The 16,296-nt window shown below is 37.1% G+C and overlaps 1 protein-coding gene and 1 long non-coding RNA gene across 3 annotated transcripts; one reads left to right on the plus strand and one right to left on the minus strand.

The window, feature by feature from the left end:
* Window positions 1-1,973: 1,973 nt before the first annotated feature.
* On the minus strand, window positions 1,974-11,896 carry sncgb (synuclein, gamma b (breast cancer-specific protein 1)). 2 transcript variants are annotated; one of them, XM_017483665.3, is made up of 6 exons: window positions 11,444-11,896; window positions 7,354-7,395; window positions 7,131-7,258; window positions 6,287-6,304; window positions 3,750-3,794; window positions 1,974-3,662 (listed from the first exon to the last, which is right to left on the minus strand). In XM_017483665.3, exons 1-6 carry the CDS (start codon window positions 11,562-11,564, stop codon window positions 3,654-3,656), a joined length of 363 nt encoding a protein of 120 aa, XP_017339154.1. In that variant the 5' UTR covers window positions 11,565-11,896; the 3' UTR covers window positions 1,974-3,653. The 2 variants fall into 2 exon arrangements, with proteins under 2 accessions (XP_017339154.1, XP_017339155.1); XM_017483666.3 differs by lacking the exon at window positions 6,287-6,304 and having other exon boundaries at window positions 11,444-11,888.
* LOC128634592 (uncharacterized) lies at window positions 9,743-13,143 on the plus strand. Its single transcript, XR_008397768.1, has 2 exons — window positions 9,743-10,133; window positions 12,536-13,143. It is a non-coding gene; the product is annotated as an uncharacterized LOC128634592 (long non-coding RNA).
* Window positions 13,144-16,296: the final 3,153 nt, after the last annotated feature.

The raw sequence follows: 16,296 nt of genomic DNA on the forward strand, positions 1-16,296 counted from the left end.
TGATTCGCAGAACACCTTGTGGCCTACAAACATGTGGCCCGCAAAAGATGACTATCACGTTCCCGTTCACCTGATTACTGATTGCACTCACCTGGTGAAGTGCAGGATTACAAACCACACCCCTTACAAGCTACGTCCACAACAAGTACGGTTAGGGTTAAGGAAATTGACAAAATTCATGCGCGTATCTTCGAGTGAGCGTAGTGAGATTTGCTAGTATGTGTTCCTTGTAATGAGCATGGTTTGTAGTCGTGCAGGATGCAGACAGACCCTTCTCCGTCTGGTTTCCATTATGCATTACCCTATATATACAGACCTTGGACAGTCAGTTAATTGCAAAGTAATGCTCAGTATATTCTAGCCTGACTTACCAAACCATATTTTCCATGTTGAGATATTGATTATATCATATTTCAGGTTTCTGGTTTCCTAATAAACATCTTTCTGCAATTGCTACCTGACATTTACAGTGTCTTTGATTATTTATTTGAAAAAAGTGTTGAGAAATAGTACTTAAGTGAAAGTGTAGATAATGTGTCAAAATTGTAGTCAAAAGTGGAAGTATTCAGTGAAAAATATACTCGTGAAAGAGTACTTTTAAGATAATGTTATGTTTTTATGTGAAGTAACTTTTATTTACATATCTAAAACTCTGCATGACTAATGCTATGTTGTTTGGTAATGCATTCAACAGAAGTAAAATATCTTGTAAATAACCTATATTTACCATTAACTAGAATGTGACGTGTAGCCTAGCTAAGTTCTCAGCTACTGGAATTGATGCTAGTCTAACCTGACATTAGCAAAGAAAACAGTCAAACAAATATAAATATAGAGAGTTAACGTTAGCAAATTAGTCAAACTTATCTCAGTGAAAGGCAAAGTTGGCGTCATTTTAAATCAGTCTTTGCTAACTTTAGCATATGGAACCATTTTATTGAGGTAAGGCCTTCATCCTCATGTTTCCGCATGTTGGTGGTTTTTTCGTATTGAAACACACACGGATAGCCCTAGCATTAACTCCATTGTGTAGCATGAGAAGATCACAGATCTTGGTGACGAATTGGCACAATTCTTGATAGTTTTCTCTACATGAATAAACTTGACTAGAAGTTGTTTTTTTTATTGGAAATGTAAATTATTTAAGAGTACAAGCATTCAATTTTGATAATACTCAAATAAAGTATAAATACAGCAAAATAATACCTAAGAATAGCAATGAAGTATTTTCCACCCATGGAACTTCGACTTCTCTAGTTTTTCTAAAAAGAATTCAATTAAAATGTAATTATTTTGGATTGTATTACATGAAAAATTAACTTGTCCTGATTTAAATATGTATGTAATAGGGCAGGTCATATACTGTGCACGTGAAATATTTGCTCACCTTTGAAACTCAGGTGCATTTTAAGTACATTAGTATTAACTCAAGTGGGCCAGCTTCTGCACCATCAGAGGCAAAAAAAAAAAGAGAAAAAAAGGCATTTGCTCCTGTTTTGGAGTGCTCGTGTTCAGCATTGAATTTATTAGTGATGTCACACTCCAAAGTAGTGCTTCATGGCTCATATGAAAGTAGACATTCAGGGCTTTAGGTATTTGACATTTTTCGTAACTATTTCTTTTTTTTACCTAGCCTATAAGGTTTAAAACTTATCATTTTATTGTGGCAGTTATATACAGTGTTTTACTATCAAAAAAAAGCTTTAGTTGTGTCTGTTTTATCTTTGTACCAGTATTATTGTGGAGAGGTGTGCATTGCTCACCAGCAGCTAAACACAGAGTCATGATACTCTACACACAGAAACCCAAAGGTGTCCTGATGAATCTTGTAACAGACTTGCGGCGATAAAATAATTCATTTGTTTATACTGAACGAAAATGTCCAATAAATCGATTTCCCTTCCACTGGTGAAATGGAACGCCAGTGTACTGCGAGAAAGGGTTAAATGTTAAAAACATTTAACAGACGTAAATAGATTTCAACAAAACTTTATTTCAGTTTTTAATTTCATTTATACTCTCTATAAAATCAGCTTTTCTGCTTTGATGCCAACTTAATCAGGTTGGAAAGTGAGTGTACAGTCTGTGTGTGTGTGTGTGTGTGTGTGTGTGTGTGTGTGTGTGTGTGTGTGTGTGTGTGTGTGTGTGTGTGTGTGTGTGTGTGTGTGTGTGTGTGTGTGTGTGTGTGTGTGTCTGTGTGTGTGTGTACATGTGGGTCTGTGTGTGATTTTGTGTAATTTTAGGAAATGAGTGTGAGGAAAAACATCAGAATTTGTTTGCACATGTGTGATGATTAGATTGCTGATAAGGCAACATGCAGTCTTCAGGTTCCAGTGGCTTCAAACAAAGAACACACGGCGATATTCGAAACATTTTCCCTGCTAAAAGCCAACATAAGCGTACATAGACTGAGCTGGGACACACTGTCTGAGGGATTTCAGTTGGAGAGGGAATAAACAGAGATTGATAAATCAAATATCATCAAATATCGACACATCTTGGCATTCAGTTAATAAAACACAGTGCTAAAACATCATCACTGCAAAATGCTACAGAACAAACCACTGACAAACTCTGCAGTGGTAGAACTATTGCTTCACGTCACAGGCATTAGAAATCTCTGCTATGCTGACACACCGAATTCACAACATGCGCTGCAGGAAAATAAAAATTTAACCGAATGAGATGTTTTTTTGTTGTTGTTTTTTTTTGTTTTCTATTTTCCCTCCAGCTCGCATCATTTTTTTTTCAGACACACACTGCTTCTTTTAAATAAATATCAATACTCACATCTCGATTTCTGCCTTTTCACAAATGTACAAAGACAAGCGAAGGAATAGATACAAGTCTGCCAGTGCTACATAAAGACTAATCAAAATAGCGTTGTATTGAAATGTGGATAAATATCCCTTTATTTCTTTATAGAATTCTCTATACAATAAATCTGCTATTAGTGATCAAGCACACACCGAATCTGTCACTCAGTCTGAGCTAAAGGAATGTAATGTATCTGAGTGTACACACCTCACACAGCAACTTAAAGACAAAACAACTCCAAATATGACTGCGCTCATGAATTACAAGGACGCAACAATGATTATTACATGCTCTAATGGAGGTCTTGAAAATGTCTTGCAAAACATCACCCATCTTTCACTCACATGTGATCATTCTCCTACAGGTTCACATCACTGACCTTATTTGTTTCAACTGCTTGTAAGAAAGATATGAGACTGTCAATTGTGATGTTTGTTCATTTAGATGAAGGCCTAGATGAAGGTTAAATCACATTTTTTGGGAGTCAAAACGCACCACAATAATTTTCACACAACTACACATAGCCAAGCATGATCTCCTCTTCATATTTGCCATTTAACGCAACATTGCTTGTGTATGAAATCTGTAACTGGATTCAGGGTGACAACACCAGGAAAACAGCATGACGACACCAACACTGGAGCTTTGAGGGAACGAGAGCATTATACAGAGCAAACGGGAGCCCAGGAAAGACATGTTCTGTTCTGGTTTTCCATACTGTCACAAAAAGAAATCTCAGAGGTGTGGGAAGTGTTGCTGGGATGAGAGGACAGGAGGGAGGAATCTGACGGGTTGCGTGTCTGAGAATGGAAAGGGCGTTGTTTCTGACTCCAGGCCTAATATCCCTGTTTGAAAGAGATAAAAAAGATTTTTATTAGCATCATACTATGTGTGGGTGTTAGATAATGTTCAACTGTACTTGTGGAATTTACCTGGCCACCGTCTCCACCCTCCATCCCGCCCTGGGAGAAGTCTGCCTGAGGACACAAACAGATACACACACGTTTGTCTGACTATCCTTGTGAGGACCTTCCACAGCTTATTAATGCTATTCTACACCTAAACCTATAACCTTAACCTTAACTCCAGTAACCAAAGAGAAACCTTATGATTCAAAATTTTATGGCATGCTGGGACAGTGGGTAGCATTGCCTCCTCAGAGCTCCAGGGTCCTGGGCTTGGATTACTGTGTGTGTGTGTTGAGTTCTGTGTATGTTCTCAATTCCTCTGAGTTTTCCAGTTTCCTTTCCTATCCCAAAAACCTACATATAGGTGGATTGGCTACACTAAATTGCCCCTGTGTGTGAATGAGTGTGTAAATTGTGTGTGTATGGTGCCCTAAGGTGGATTAGCATCTTATACAAGTATTCCTACCTCAAACCTGGGGAGAGGTTCTGGATATGCAACTGCAGCCAGGATAAAGTGGTTATAGATGAATAAATGAGGGTTTGTTTTGCAGCAAGAGATTTGGGGGCAAGCTAAATGTCCCTACAATTTATCTAATTTACACCCCCACTCTTGCTCTGTCTCTGCGGTGCAGCTATACAGTTCTGCTGAGTCACTGATCCAGGAAAATGGATCCAGACGCCCATTTTCCATTCTCTTAAATCTCACACTGTCAATCTAACCCCTTTTCAATGCCTTATGTATTATACTACTTGCTCAGCATTTTGCAGGATGGCCTACATCACCATCATTTAACAGAAAAATTAAAAGCCTGTCAGACCTGCTGGAGAGTTGGTCACACAAAAAACACATCATCTCTAGAGCACTGATTTTTCTAATGTATTTGAGTTTATCGATGCATTTTCCGCATGTATGTTCCTGTATGTGTCTGAAATATTTCCGCCTGTCATCAAACTACTGTGGAAATCTGCAAAGAAAATAAATAAATAAATAAATAAAAATTTGTCTTGCACTCTGTTGTACCTATTTACAGAGTGGTTTTCACCCACCATCTTGGTTGGAAAAGTACAGAATGATTACATTAAGATGTTTTGGAATATTTCAGCTTGGTTAGGTCCCACCACAGCAAATTTTAATGTTATTCATCATTTTAAAAATCACAAGCATATTTTATTGCCTCTGGTGGGTGCATCACAATCAGAGTGTCTACATTCTTATAACTGACACACGACACTTATTTTCTAATAAAACTCAAAGTTTAAGACGTTAATGTACTATATATCTGAAAGTGATAAAAAGTAAAAAAAAAAAGAAAAAAAAAAAAAGTCAAAGTTAGGAGGGGGAACTAGTTAAAACAGTCCAGATTGTCACAGAAAGAAACAGTCTTTCGTGCCAATGTCCAGAACTGTATTTCAACGTATCTCACTGTCTGCTCAATTCAGTGCAGGCATGCATTATGAATCTATTAGAGAAAATCAAGGCATTTACTGAAGCAAGTATTCATGCATCCACTATTCACTAAAATGATGTTTGCTTGTTTTTAACCTAGTTCCATCTTTGGTATTAATTGATTAATTTGCTGTATGTTAACCTAATATACCTGCATTACCTAATGTTTGTTCCATCCATAACTAAAACTCCACATGAATGACCATAAAATAAAAGTCCACATAAATGATTAAAAAATTACATTTATGATCAATTAAAACCCAAGTTTTTGGGTGTAAAGATCAGAACTAACTATTTTTTTTATACATGATTCCAATCAACTACAATAAATATGTTAATTAAGGTGTTAATTCATATCGGTTGTCGTGCACTTATTTGTGCATTAATAAATAGATAAATGTTGTTTAAATCAGATGCTTGTTATCTGTCTTCCAATGTTATAAAAAGTGTTACTTAAAGGTCTCTTTTTTTAAACCAACATTCCTGAGTGTATGTAAAAGGAACAAAACATATAGAGTGATTTATTTTCTGTGTTTATTCTATTGTTATGTGGCTTTGTGCAGATTAGACAGTGTGTTATTGGGAGCAGTAAGCAATCTTATCTGGCAGATTAGCAGATAAAATGTTATTTCTGGATTCAAGCGTCCTTGCATCTTAGTAATGAAGATAGAATTAATTCAGTGGAAAAAAGTTGTGTGATAAACACTAAAAAAAAAAAAAAAAAAAAAAAAATTGCACATTGATCTATATGTAGGTAGAAAACACAACCTGTGTAGTGTTAGTAGGATTTCTAGTTACTGGGTGTAATAGTAGTGATGGATTAAAGCACTGTTAGAAACTAAAATTCAACACAATGTAAGATTTTGTTATACACCAGCCTCAAGGCTGCGTCTGCATATATACAAAAATAGAGATAGCATGAATTTGCTCTAGACAGTAAGACATGCATACATCAGTATGATGAGAAATATTATAAGCATAGGGTTATTATCTGTATGATATACATTAGCGCTGACATTCCTGCATTCTGCTTCATCCTCTATGTTAGCATACATGCTATGCATTCAGTAACCATACAGTTATGCGTCCCCTCCCAAACCCATAAAATTGGCACCTCATATACAGGTTCATCCTGTTATCAGCATGGACATAAAGACAGACAGAAAGGGTTAATCGCACAACATTTTTAAAAACACACCAGAAGAGAAACACCCCACTGGACCAGTTTTAGAAAACTGGATTAAGTGTTTTATTTCCTGCTTGGCACTTACTGATGCACATTGTAAGTCTATAAAAATGGGTTCGAGTTACACTCTAGGATAGTAAATACTTACTTCTACTTACTAAACTGCTCATCTATGTCATTTTGACATGTATAGTAGTACTAAGATAAAGCAACTTGTATGATAATCTTAAAATCGTGCCTCATATGATTTTGATGAATAGACATGAATAGCAAAACATCTTCAGAATTGTATAGAAGATATATCTAGTATGTACTTTAAAATAAGCAGCCTTGTTTTAAAGGTACCGTTTGCATTGTATAAAGGTGTTTCTAGACTTATAATAATTATATCATTTCAGAGGCATAATTTAACAGAAAAAAATAAAAGTTTCCTCATTTCTAGCTTCTTTTGACATTTTTTTTCCAACCCTGAGCTCTACCCCTATACAGAATAGGGTTGCTCAGCTTCTAACAAATCAGAAACTAACAAGGCATACATAGGCTAGTTTTAACCGATGGGGTGGGGTCTAGTGGGAGGAAGAGGAAGGCTTATTGGTGGTTTCATTGAAATTGCAATTCACATTAAAGACAGCAGAGGGCTCTAAACATTATGAACTGCTCCTTAAACAAAACACTGCAGTTCAAGCAGGAAATAGAACTCATTTTGGGGAAAGTGTGTCATCTGCTGGAACTGAGAAGGAAAGCTGCTTGGTTCAGATTGACATGCACTTACTGGATTCACCAAGCCGGTTGATGCGGCCACGTTCTCCACTCCCTCCACAGTCTTCTGTCCCAAATCATTAGCATTCGCCACTGCTGCATCGCCAACTATGTTTGCCTGCTCTGTAGTCCTCTGTGTCACTGGTGCAGGTACAGAGAGACGAAAGTTTGTTTATTCATTATCCTACGACAGATATTTCACACAGTTAACCTACTACACTTATTGTTACTCTTACCTGTGTTGACACCTGATACAACACCCTCCTTTGTCTTATTACCTGTGACACAAAAGACAACAATTACTGCCTCAAGTTTTGTTCAGACCAAGTAATATAATTACACTCATCTTGAACACCACTTTATCTGAAACATCTGCATGCCTGCTTATTCATGTAATTATAGAATCAGCCAATCATTTTGCAGTAGCACAGTACATAAAACCATGTAGATAGAGGTCAAGAGCTTCAGTTAATGGAGATCAGAATGGAGAAAAAAATTTAATCTCAGTGACTTTGACCATGGCATGGTTGTTGGTACTAGACGGGCTGGATTAAGTGTAAAATGCTGATCCCTGAGACTTTCAAGCACAACAGCCTCTAGTGTTTACATAAAATGGCATGAAAAACAACAAAACCATATAATTAGTAGCAGTTCTGCAGGCAGATCATTCTTGTTGATAAGCGAGGTCAGAGGAGAATGGTCAGACTGGTTTGAGCTAACGTGAAGGCTATGGTAGACCAAATAAGTAATCTTTGTGACGATGTTGAACAGATAAGCATCTCAGAATGCATGTTGAACATTGAGGAAGATGGGCTACGACAGCAGAATACCACATTGGGTCACCATGTCAGTCATGAACAGGAATGTGAGGCTACAGTGGGCACAGACTCACCCAAACTGGACAGTTGAAGATTGGAAAAAGACCAAGCAATATTTTTTGAAACTTCAACATACAAACATATTTATGACTTTTACATTATCGAGTCAGTACAAACACATTAGTTTTCCAGCACAAAATTAAATATAAGAGACCACTTTTCAGACAAAAATACACAATGGATGCAAACTATGAACCAAATGCGACAGTCAAAGTCTCCAGATAACCGTGGCAGATTCTCCAAGATGCTCAGTAAAACTTACCAGCTAATTTCTTCATAAAACTGCACAAATTGTACCTGAGACTACTACTAGGTTTGTCAGAAACATATCATTTCATTATTTATGAAGGCATCTTTGCATTTCTTTGCATGCACCTAGGACTTTTGCACAGCCTAATTAATATATATAGACATAAATACTGCATGTTAAATGTTCTTGTAAATAAATAAATAAAGGATTAGTAAAAGAAAGGTAAAGAAATCACACCTCTAAAATATAAAAATAAATGTTTCTGATAGAGTGATGTGTTACAATCAAAAAACCCACATATTTGTTTGCTACTGATGGCTGAAAAAGCATTCTGCCTGTTTACGTGACTGTCCACAGGCCTGCTTTCAGATGCATCCCTGCTGATTAAATGGCAGTTATATAACAGGCTCTAGGGAGGCTGAGAATATGGTTGTGAGGAGAGGGGAGGAGGAAAGATGGAGATGGATGGCAAGAGAGAGTGAGTGCAAGAGTGAGTGAGAGAGAGAGAAAGAGAGAGAGAGAGAGAGAGATAGAGAGAGAGAGAGAGAGAGAGAGAGAGAGAGAGAAAGAGAGAAGAAAGAAATCTACCTCAAGGATCCAGATTCATGGAAAATACCAATAATAATGTCAGTAAGCTATTTATCTAATCACATTATTTGTTCAAGTATAATCAGCTGTAATGGGAAGAACCTGTGACCTTTAAGAAGCATGTGTTTCAAGACAGAAGCATCTGTTTTTGTTTTCCCTCACATCCAAATGTGATGGCATCTCTCTCTCTGTCTCTCTCTCTCTCTCTCTCTCTCTCTCTCTCTCTCTATATATATATATATATATATATATATATATATATATATATATATATATATATATATATATATATATATATATGTAAGCACACTTAGTGCTTAGTAGGAGCCATGTGGTTCTGTCTGCCTGATCAGGCCTGTATGACAAGCGTCTGAACGTCTGCACCTTCTGCAGTTTCTATTCCTGTTATCCCTGAAAACTGCATCACACTGTCCTAGCCTGCATTTCCTCAGAAGCATGAGCAAGTTCTTTTTGGTTTCCCATACGCCTTAGCATCAAATGGGGCACCGTGTTTATTTTACTGCTTTTTTAACCCTGCCACAGGAATGTTTCCATTTAACCATTATAAAAAGTTAGTCATGGTGAGATATTGTGAAAAGCACTGGATTCCTGGAACGTTAAAACAAGACTAACCTTTTAAGCTTCTATAGAAATCTAACTAAAACATATCACTTTACCATGTCATCGCTTGTTAGCCACCAAGTAATAGGACTGATTCAAACGTATATTAGTGTCACACATAAGCACATCCTTGTCTTTTTTTTTTTTTAACTAAACAAAAAAAGATTTAACTCTAGAGTGTCTCAGAGAAGACAAAATCAACAGATAAGTGGAATATGTTAAAACACAGAGGAATGTGAGCAACAAATATGAAGGTAGTAACACACCTTAAATGGTTTGGGCCCCAGAGAGTTATTAAAATATTACGCCATGTATATTGGGCCATATCAGTGAAAATCATGTTGTCCTGTTCTGACTCGTCCTTGGAATGAATCAAATGGAGGCATTTTCTGCAGAGCTACAGAACTACATTTTATCCATTAGGTACTTCCCAGACGTGTGGTCTCGTTCCTATCCTACATCATACAGAACTAAAGCTGGAACCTCGGGACCTGCAAATAATATCTACACAAATTTTGTTGTGATGAGTCAGTATACTGTTTTCCATATATTGTTCGATTATATAGCATAAGATTATAAATACAGGAGAAATGACCTTGGCGAGAGGAGTGGTGCAGTCCGGAAACAGAACACGCAGTCCTTTACTGCAGCGATTGGACATTAACGCTGATGCAGGCTGGTAAGCATGACTGATTTAATTGGATTAGTTCATTTCATCACAGAAGAGGTATAAATGAGCAATAAATCATTATCAGTTAAAGGTTTAAAAGCATTAAACTTAGGAGTATGTAAATATCATATCCTGGAATTAAACTATTGGGTATATAATGCTTCCTGTTGCTTAGGTACAGGCGACAATCCCCTAATACTGTTTATTGACTTTTTCAACATGCGCTAAGGCCACAGTGAAGGTGTAGCAAAGACGTTCTTTGCATTTTTTTCTATTGGATTACGTTGCTGGTCTAATGAACATGTGGACACAGCTGGAGCTGCATGCCTGTCATACACCACACTGCATCTCTCATTCCTGTTTCCGTCTCTCTTTTAGTGGCGGTGAAGCTACTGAGCTCAAGCAGGCTAGCAAACCCTGCCGCAGAGGCATGCATGCACGCACGCACACACACACACACACACACACACATACACACGCATGCACACATTGGGTAGGGAGGAGACACAAAAGAGGAGGGGGGATGACTGCAGCAGTGCTAGGGTGATCTTTAGTTATCCACAGACAGGTATAGTGCTAGATGCTGCACAGAATAAAATAATAATAATACATTTTTTTAAAAAAGCATATCACAGTCTCACAACTTTCTATCTTTGTATAAATGGATTTGACACACCGCATTCTACAAAGTCCCAGTTAACAAATGTTATCATGCAACATTCCCAGTTAGATAATATGCAATATTATGGGAATATTAAGGTTAAAAACTGTCCTACAATTACGAATGCTGCAGATTTTTTACCCTATGAAAATATTTAGCACATTTTTGCATCACAAGTCACAAATCAGGAGCCTAATTTGCTACCTATAATTGTATCATTTGTATTAATTTTTCCTTTTGGCATTAAATCTGATCTTCAATTCGTTCCATCTGGTTGCATCTAAAGCCCGCTTGTCCTTTTCTTCTCCCTTGCACTGGCTCTGCGGTACCATAGCTCATCTGCCATTCTAATTTCCTCCAACCTACTGAGACATGCAGCAAATAAAACTGCATTATCATATTTAGCATCCCCATGAGATCCCTATCATACACATTCACATTACAGAATGAAGTCATTGTTCACATGCCCTTTAACCCCACAGAGCAGAGACCACATCTGAGTCCTCTGCTTGGGTTCTTTTAAATAACAAGCAGATCATCACCACTGTATCACAGCGCTGCAGTGTGGTACACTACATCAGGACACATTATAATACTGCACCTGCAGCAGATAGACAATCCAGCACTGCTCCGCTTTCTATCCCTCACCAGCACTCACCTACATACATGACGCCCTCTTTGGTCTTGAGAGCTGCTTCTTCGACGCCAGCTTTAGTCTTCTCTGCGGCAGCCACCATTCCCTCTTTGGCCATGGAAAATCCCTTCATTAGTACATCCATCCTGGATGCTGTGTATGGAGGCTGAGATGGAGCAGAGAGACAAAAAGTAGGGACAGCTCTCTGTGGTAATGTGTGTGTGTTTGTGAGTAAATAGAGCAGTACAGATGGGGGGAGAGAGAGAGAGAGGGAGAGAGAGAAAGACAGAGAGAGGATTATGGGGCGATTCTGTGCTCAAACAGAAACACACTGAGCCACCTTTGACGTAGAGATTGGTGTATTTAGCATGTGAGAGAAAGAGAGAGAGAGGGGGAAAGCGAGCGAGAGCAGGCAATCCAGGACTGGGTGCAGAGAGACAGAACCTGCTGGATGCTGCAGCGCATTTAAGTCAGGCTGGGGCTACAGACCACTCCCTCCCCCCATTCCACATGCACACACGCACACACGTACACGTCAAATAAATTGATTGTGAGTGAAATACACTGATCTGAAGTAGGCACTTTTACACCACAGTTTTTAACATATCATTATCATTTCATCAAAACCTTTTTGTAAACATTATAAACTGGTTATTTCTTGTTGATTATTTTTCCTGTTACATTTGTGCTTTATGTACTGTGACGTACCATCTCAGCAGTTTCACACTGCTTCTTAGTTGCTTAAGAGTGAAGGTGATTTTACTATCTGATTATACTTTACATAGTGAAACTATGCTGTGAAATTTCTTTAGGCTTCTATTAGTATTCTCCAAGCGTTTTTGCATATTTTTTTTTTTTTTTTTTACCCATTCTAACAAATACTGCTACAGATGATACATATGAAGAATCTCTAAAGGACAATATTCTGGAGGAAAATCCTCAATGATGAAATGCAGCCATGTCTAAAACCTGACCAAAATCATAACAGTAAAAAACCTGACCACCAAAAAACAGCTGAATCACTCTGTTTTTATCCCGGGAAAGGATATGACTACACAGCAATATTTTTTATCTAGTGTGCTGTAGATTGCTGAATGTCCACCCTCTTGCTCACAGCTGATTGGTCCATGACGGTGAGTGGGTGGATTTGACGGAGGCAGAGGCAGTCTCTCAAGGCCTGTAAAATGGAGTGAGCCTTGATGACAGCAGATGGGATCTCTCTCCTTCTCCAGTGTTGGGCTTCCAGTCGGCCAGCTGGCTACCATTAGCGCCAGACACAGCATGAATAGGATAGCATCAAACACATGACGTAAAGCAGACAAAACATGAAGCATGTTTGTGCTCACTTCTGCATTGGCTACAAACATGTCACAGACATAACACCCCATTACATGACAGAAATTCAGTGCTGTGTACTGCAAAACACCATGTCATTTAGTTAACAATATCTGACCATTATACGAGTAAAAACTCTTAGACAGTGCTTTTTACTGTCAATTAAACCATAAATACTGTATGTGAAATGTATTCCATATGTCTCAGGTCGACATTTCTGTATTATAAATTCTTTATTCTAATATTTTGAGATACTGGATTTTTGATTTCCATGAGATGTAAGCCGTAATCATCAAGATTAAAACAAAAAAAGGCTTAAAATATTTCACTTTATGTGTAATGTAATGTAATAATCTAGAATATTTGAAAGTTCCACTTTTTGAATTAAATTACGGGAAAAAAATTTACTTTTCCACGATATTCCATTTTTTAAAAATGCATCTGTGTGTGTGTGTGTGTGTGTGTGTGTGTATGTATATATATATATATATATATATATATATATATATATATATATATATATATATATATATATAGCTCGGCCTAGCTGAGAAGAGTCTTCTTGGTGAAGCTCCATCATGAAGCTATTTGAGAAGATAAGAGCATACAAAGGTTCAGGAATACTCTTTTTTTTTTTTTTTAAAACACTTTTTATGACATTAAATTAGAGAATATTTCTTTAATGAAGCTAAACCCTTCTATTCTAGCAGGTGAGTCCAATCTTTTATCTGGTAGTGTATATTCATAATATTCATAATATGTTTTAAGCAATATTTAGTTATCATATTCTCATATAAATACATTTGTAAATGCTTTAGCATATAACACATATATATATATATATATATATATATATATATATATATATATATATATATATATATATATATATATATATATATATATTTTATTATCTTCATTTTGGTGATGTTTTTAGTTTCATTAGTTTCATTAGAAGTTTCATTACCACCATATGAAAATGCTTGGAAATACTGGTTAGTATATTAGACAGTGAAATACTGGTATACTTTTTGTGTAAAGACCATCCTTTCGAGTTCCCCTTCTCTGTCTCATGTAGAGTATATGTATGTTTTAGACCAGGTAAGCTTGAAGCACAGCGTTTTGTCTGTTTTGAAATTTCAAAAGAAATTCTAGGCTTGGCTTCTTAGTTTTCGGTCAAAAAAAAAATCACATGCAGCAACCGAGAGCCACTCATGATTATGAGATCAGCATTCCCATTTTCAGAATGTATTTCAAATACAATTTTAATAATCATCTCTGAGAAATAAGCACAGAGCCACAATGAGGTGGGTTTTTGTTTAAAAATTTCTGTCTTTATACTTCAGCGATGCAGTATTTGGATCTGTTTGGATGGTTTCAATCCCACAGTGAAAATTGACTGAATCCAGGTAAATTAACATAGACAATATAGGCTCAAAGAATGAAGTTTGTCCATGACAATTAAGAATTCTCACAGAACTATGACTGCACTATTTTCTCTCTGTCTGTCAGTCTGACACCACCAGTTCTCCTCTCTGCAAAGAAATCTCAGTTCCCAGGGAAAACTGTGTAGGATAGGAAATGACTAGCAAACCTCAGGGACCATATTCTATTCATGTGGCAATAATTAATGTTTTGCTCCATTTTCTTATGATTTAGTTTCTGCCAAATCCCACCAAATAGCATTCCTACTGCATAAGAGTTACCAGTCTGAAAGGGTGAAGTCAATGGGATTCCTCCGAGTTCTGAGAAGCTAGTGGTTACACGGTAGCTGAGCATGCTTGATTGGGAGCACTAACGTTCCTATTCTGTATATACACTCACTGTCCACTTTAATAGGAATACCTGCACACCTGCTCATTTACGCAGTTATCTAATCAGCCAATTATGTTGCAGCAGCACGATGCATAAAATCATGCAGATGCAGGCCAAGAACTTCAGTTAATGCTCACATCTAGCATCAGAATTGGGAAATATTGTGATCTCTGTGACTAACTGTGGAATGGTTGTTTGTACCAGATGGGCTGGTTTGAGTATTTCAGAAACTGCTGATCTTCTGGGATTTTCAAACAGCAGTCTCTAGAGTTTATACAGAATGGTGCAAAAAACAAAAAATATGGAATCGGAGACAGTTCTGTGGTGGAAATGCCTTCAGAGTCACTCACCCAAACTATACAGTTGAAGACTCAAAAAGACCAGGTGATTTAAAATATAAATATATATATATATATATATAAATATATATATATATATATATATATATATATATATATATATATATATATAATCAATCTGCAGCAACTGTTCAGTTTGGGTGAGTCTGTGCCGATGTTAACCTCATATTTCTGTTCTTCGCTGACAGGAGTGTGGCCTGACGTAGTCTTCTGCTGTTGTGGCCCATCCACCTCAAGGTTTGAGGTGTTGTGCATTCTGAGATGCTTTTCTGCTCACCAAAGCTGTAAAGAGTGCTTATTTTAGTTACTATAGACTTCCTGCCAGCTCAGACCAGTCTGGTCATTGTCCTCTGAGCTCTCTTATCAACCAGGCTTTTCCACCCACAGAAATGTCACTCACTAAATACTTTTTGATTTTTTTGCACTATTCTGTAGAGACTGTTATGTGTGAAAATCCCAGACAATCAGCAGATTCTGAAATACTCAAACCAGCTCATCCGGCACCAACAACCACAGCATGGTTAAAGTCACAAAGATTACGTTTTTTTCCCCACTCCCCATTCTGATGTTTGATGTGAACATTAACTGCAGCTATTGACCTGAATCTGCATGAGTTTATGTATTGTGCTGCCGCCACGTGATTGACTGATTGGATAACTGCATGAATGAGCAGGTGTACAGGTGGTACACTCTTATTAAAGTAGAAGGTGAGTGTATATGTTAAAACACACTGGAAATTGGCTAGTGCTGCTCTGAATGAGCATGGCTATTCTCTCATGGATTCCCAGACACAGATGCCTGTAGCATCACTGGAATTTGGAGTTTTGATCAAAGTGAAGTTGTGACCAAAGTGCATGTGGAAGTGGGTAAACAGTGGGTAAACTCCTTTTTTTTTTTTAAATCTTTTTTTTTTTTTTTTTTTTTAACAGAGATGTGTGCAGGACTATTAAAATTACTGTCATGTAGGTATTATGTTTGTTTGTATCTGGCTGTGTCCCAAAATATAAACAAAACTAATAGCCAAATTTAAACTACTGTGATCCTGTCCAGGCAGTGACTAAGGATAAATGAATGAAATGCATCACTTCATATCTGAAGAAGAAACCTCCCACTCACATAACTTTTTGTTGTGTGTCATGGGATCTGAGTTGTAATTAACTCCTCTAGTCTCAACCCAATGAAAAGTGAACCTTTTTCGCAAACATTCTAAACCAGAAATTAGTGTACCTGCTATTTGTATCTGTATTTAAAAAAAAAATTCATTCCAAATAATGTAACATACTTGCTTATATCCCAACTCCAGACCACTGCACCACTTGGGAGCCATTTTAAAAAAATGTAATCAAGTTTTCCATTCCAGGGACATAA

Source organism: Ictalurus punctatus, chromosome 13, assembly GCF_001660625.3.
Source record: "Ictalurus punctatus breed USDA103 chromosome 13, Coco_2.0, whole genome shotgun sequence".
Taxonomy (NCBI): Eukaryota; Metazoa; Chordata; class Actinopteri; order Siluriformes; family Ictaluridae; genus Ictalurus; species Ictalurus punctatus.

What these genes read in the sequence shown, in the direction of transcription:
- sncgb (XM_017483665.3), bottom strand. Translation starts at nt 11,564, where the DNA reads ATGGATGTACTAATGAAGGGATTTTCCATGGCCAAAGAGGGAATGGTG. An exon ending in AGAGGGCGTCATGTATGTAG is followed by an intron (nt 7,396 to 11,443) that starts GTGAGTGCTGGT and finishes TTTGTGTCACAG; the next exon opens with GTAATAAGACAAAGGAGGGT. An exon ending in TGTATCAGGTGTCAACACAG is followed by an intron (nt 7,259 to 7,353) that starts GTAAGAGTAACA and finishes TACCTGCACCAG; the next exon opens with TGACACAGAGGACTACAGAG.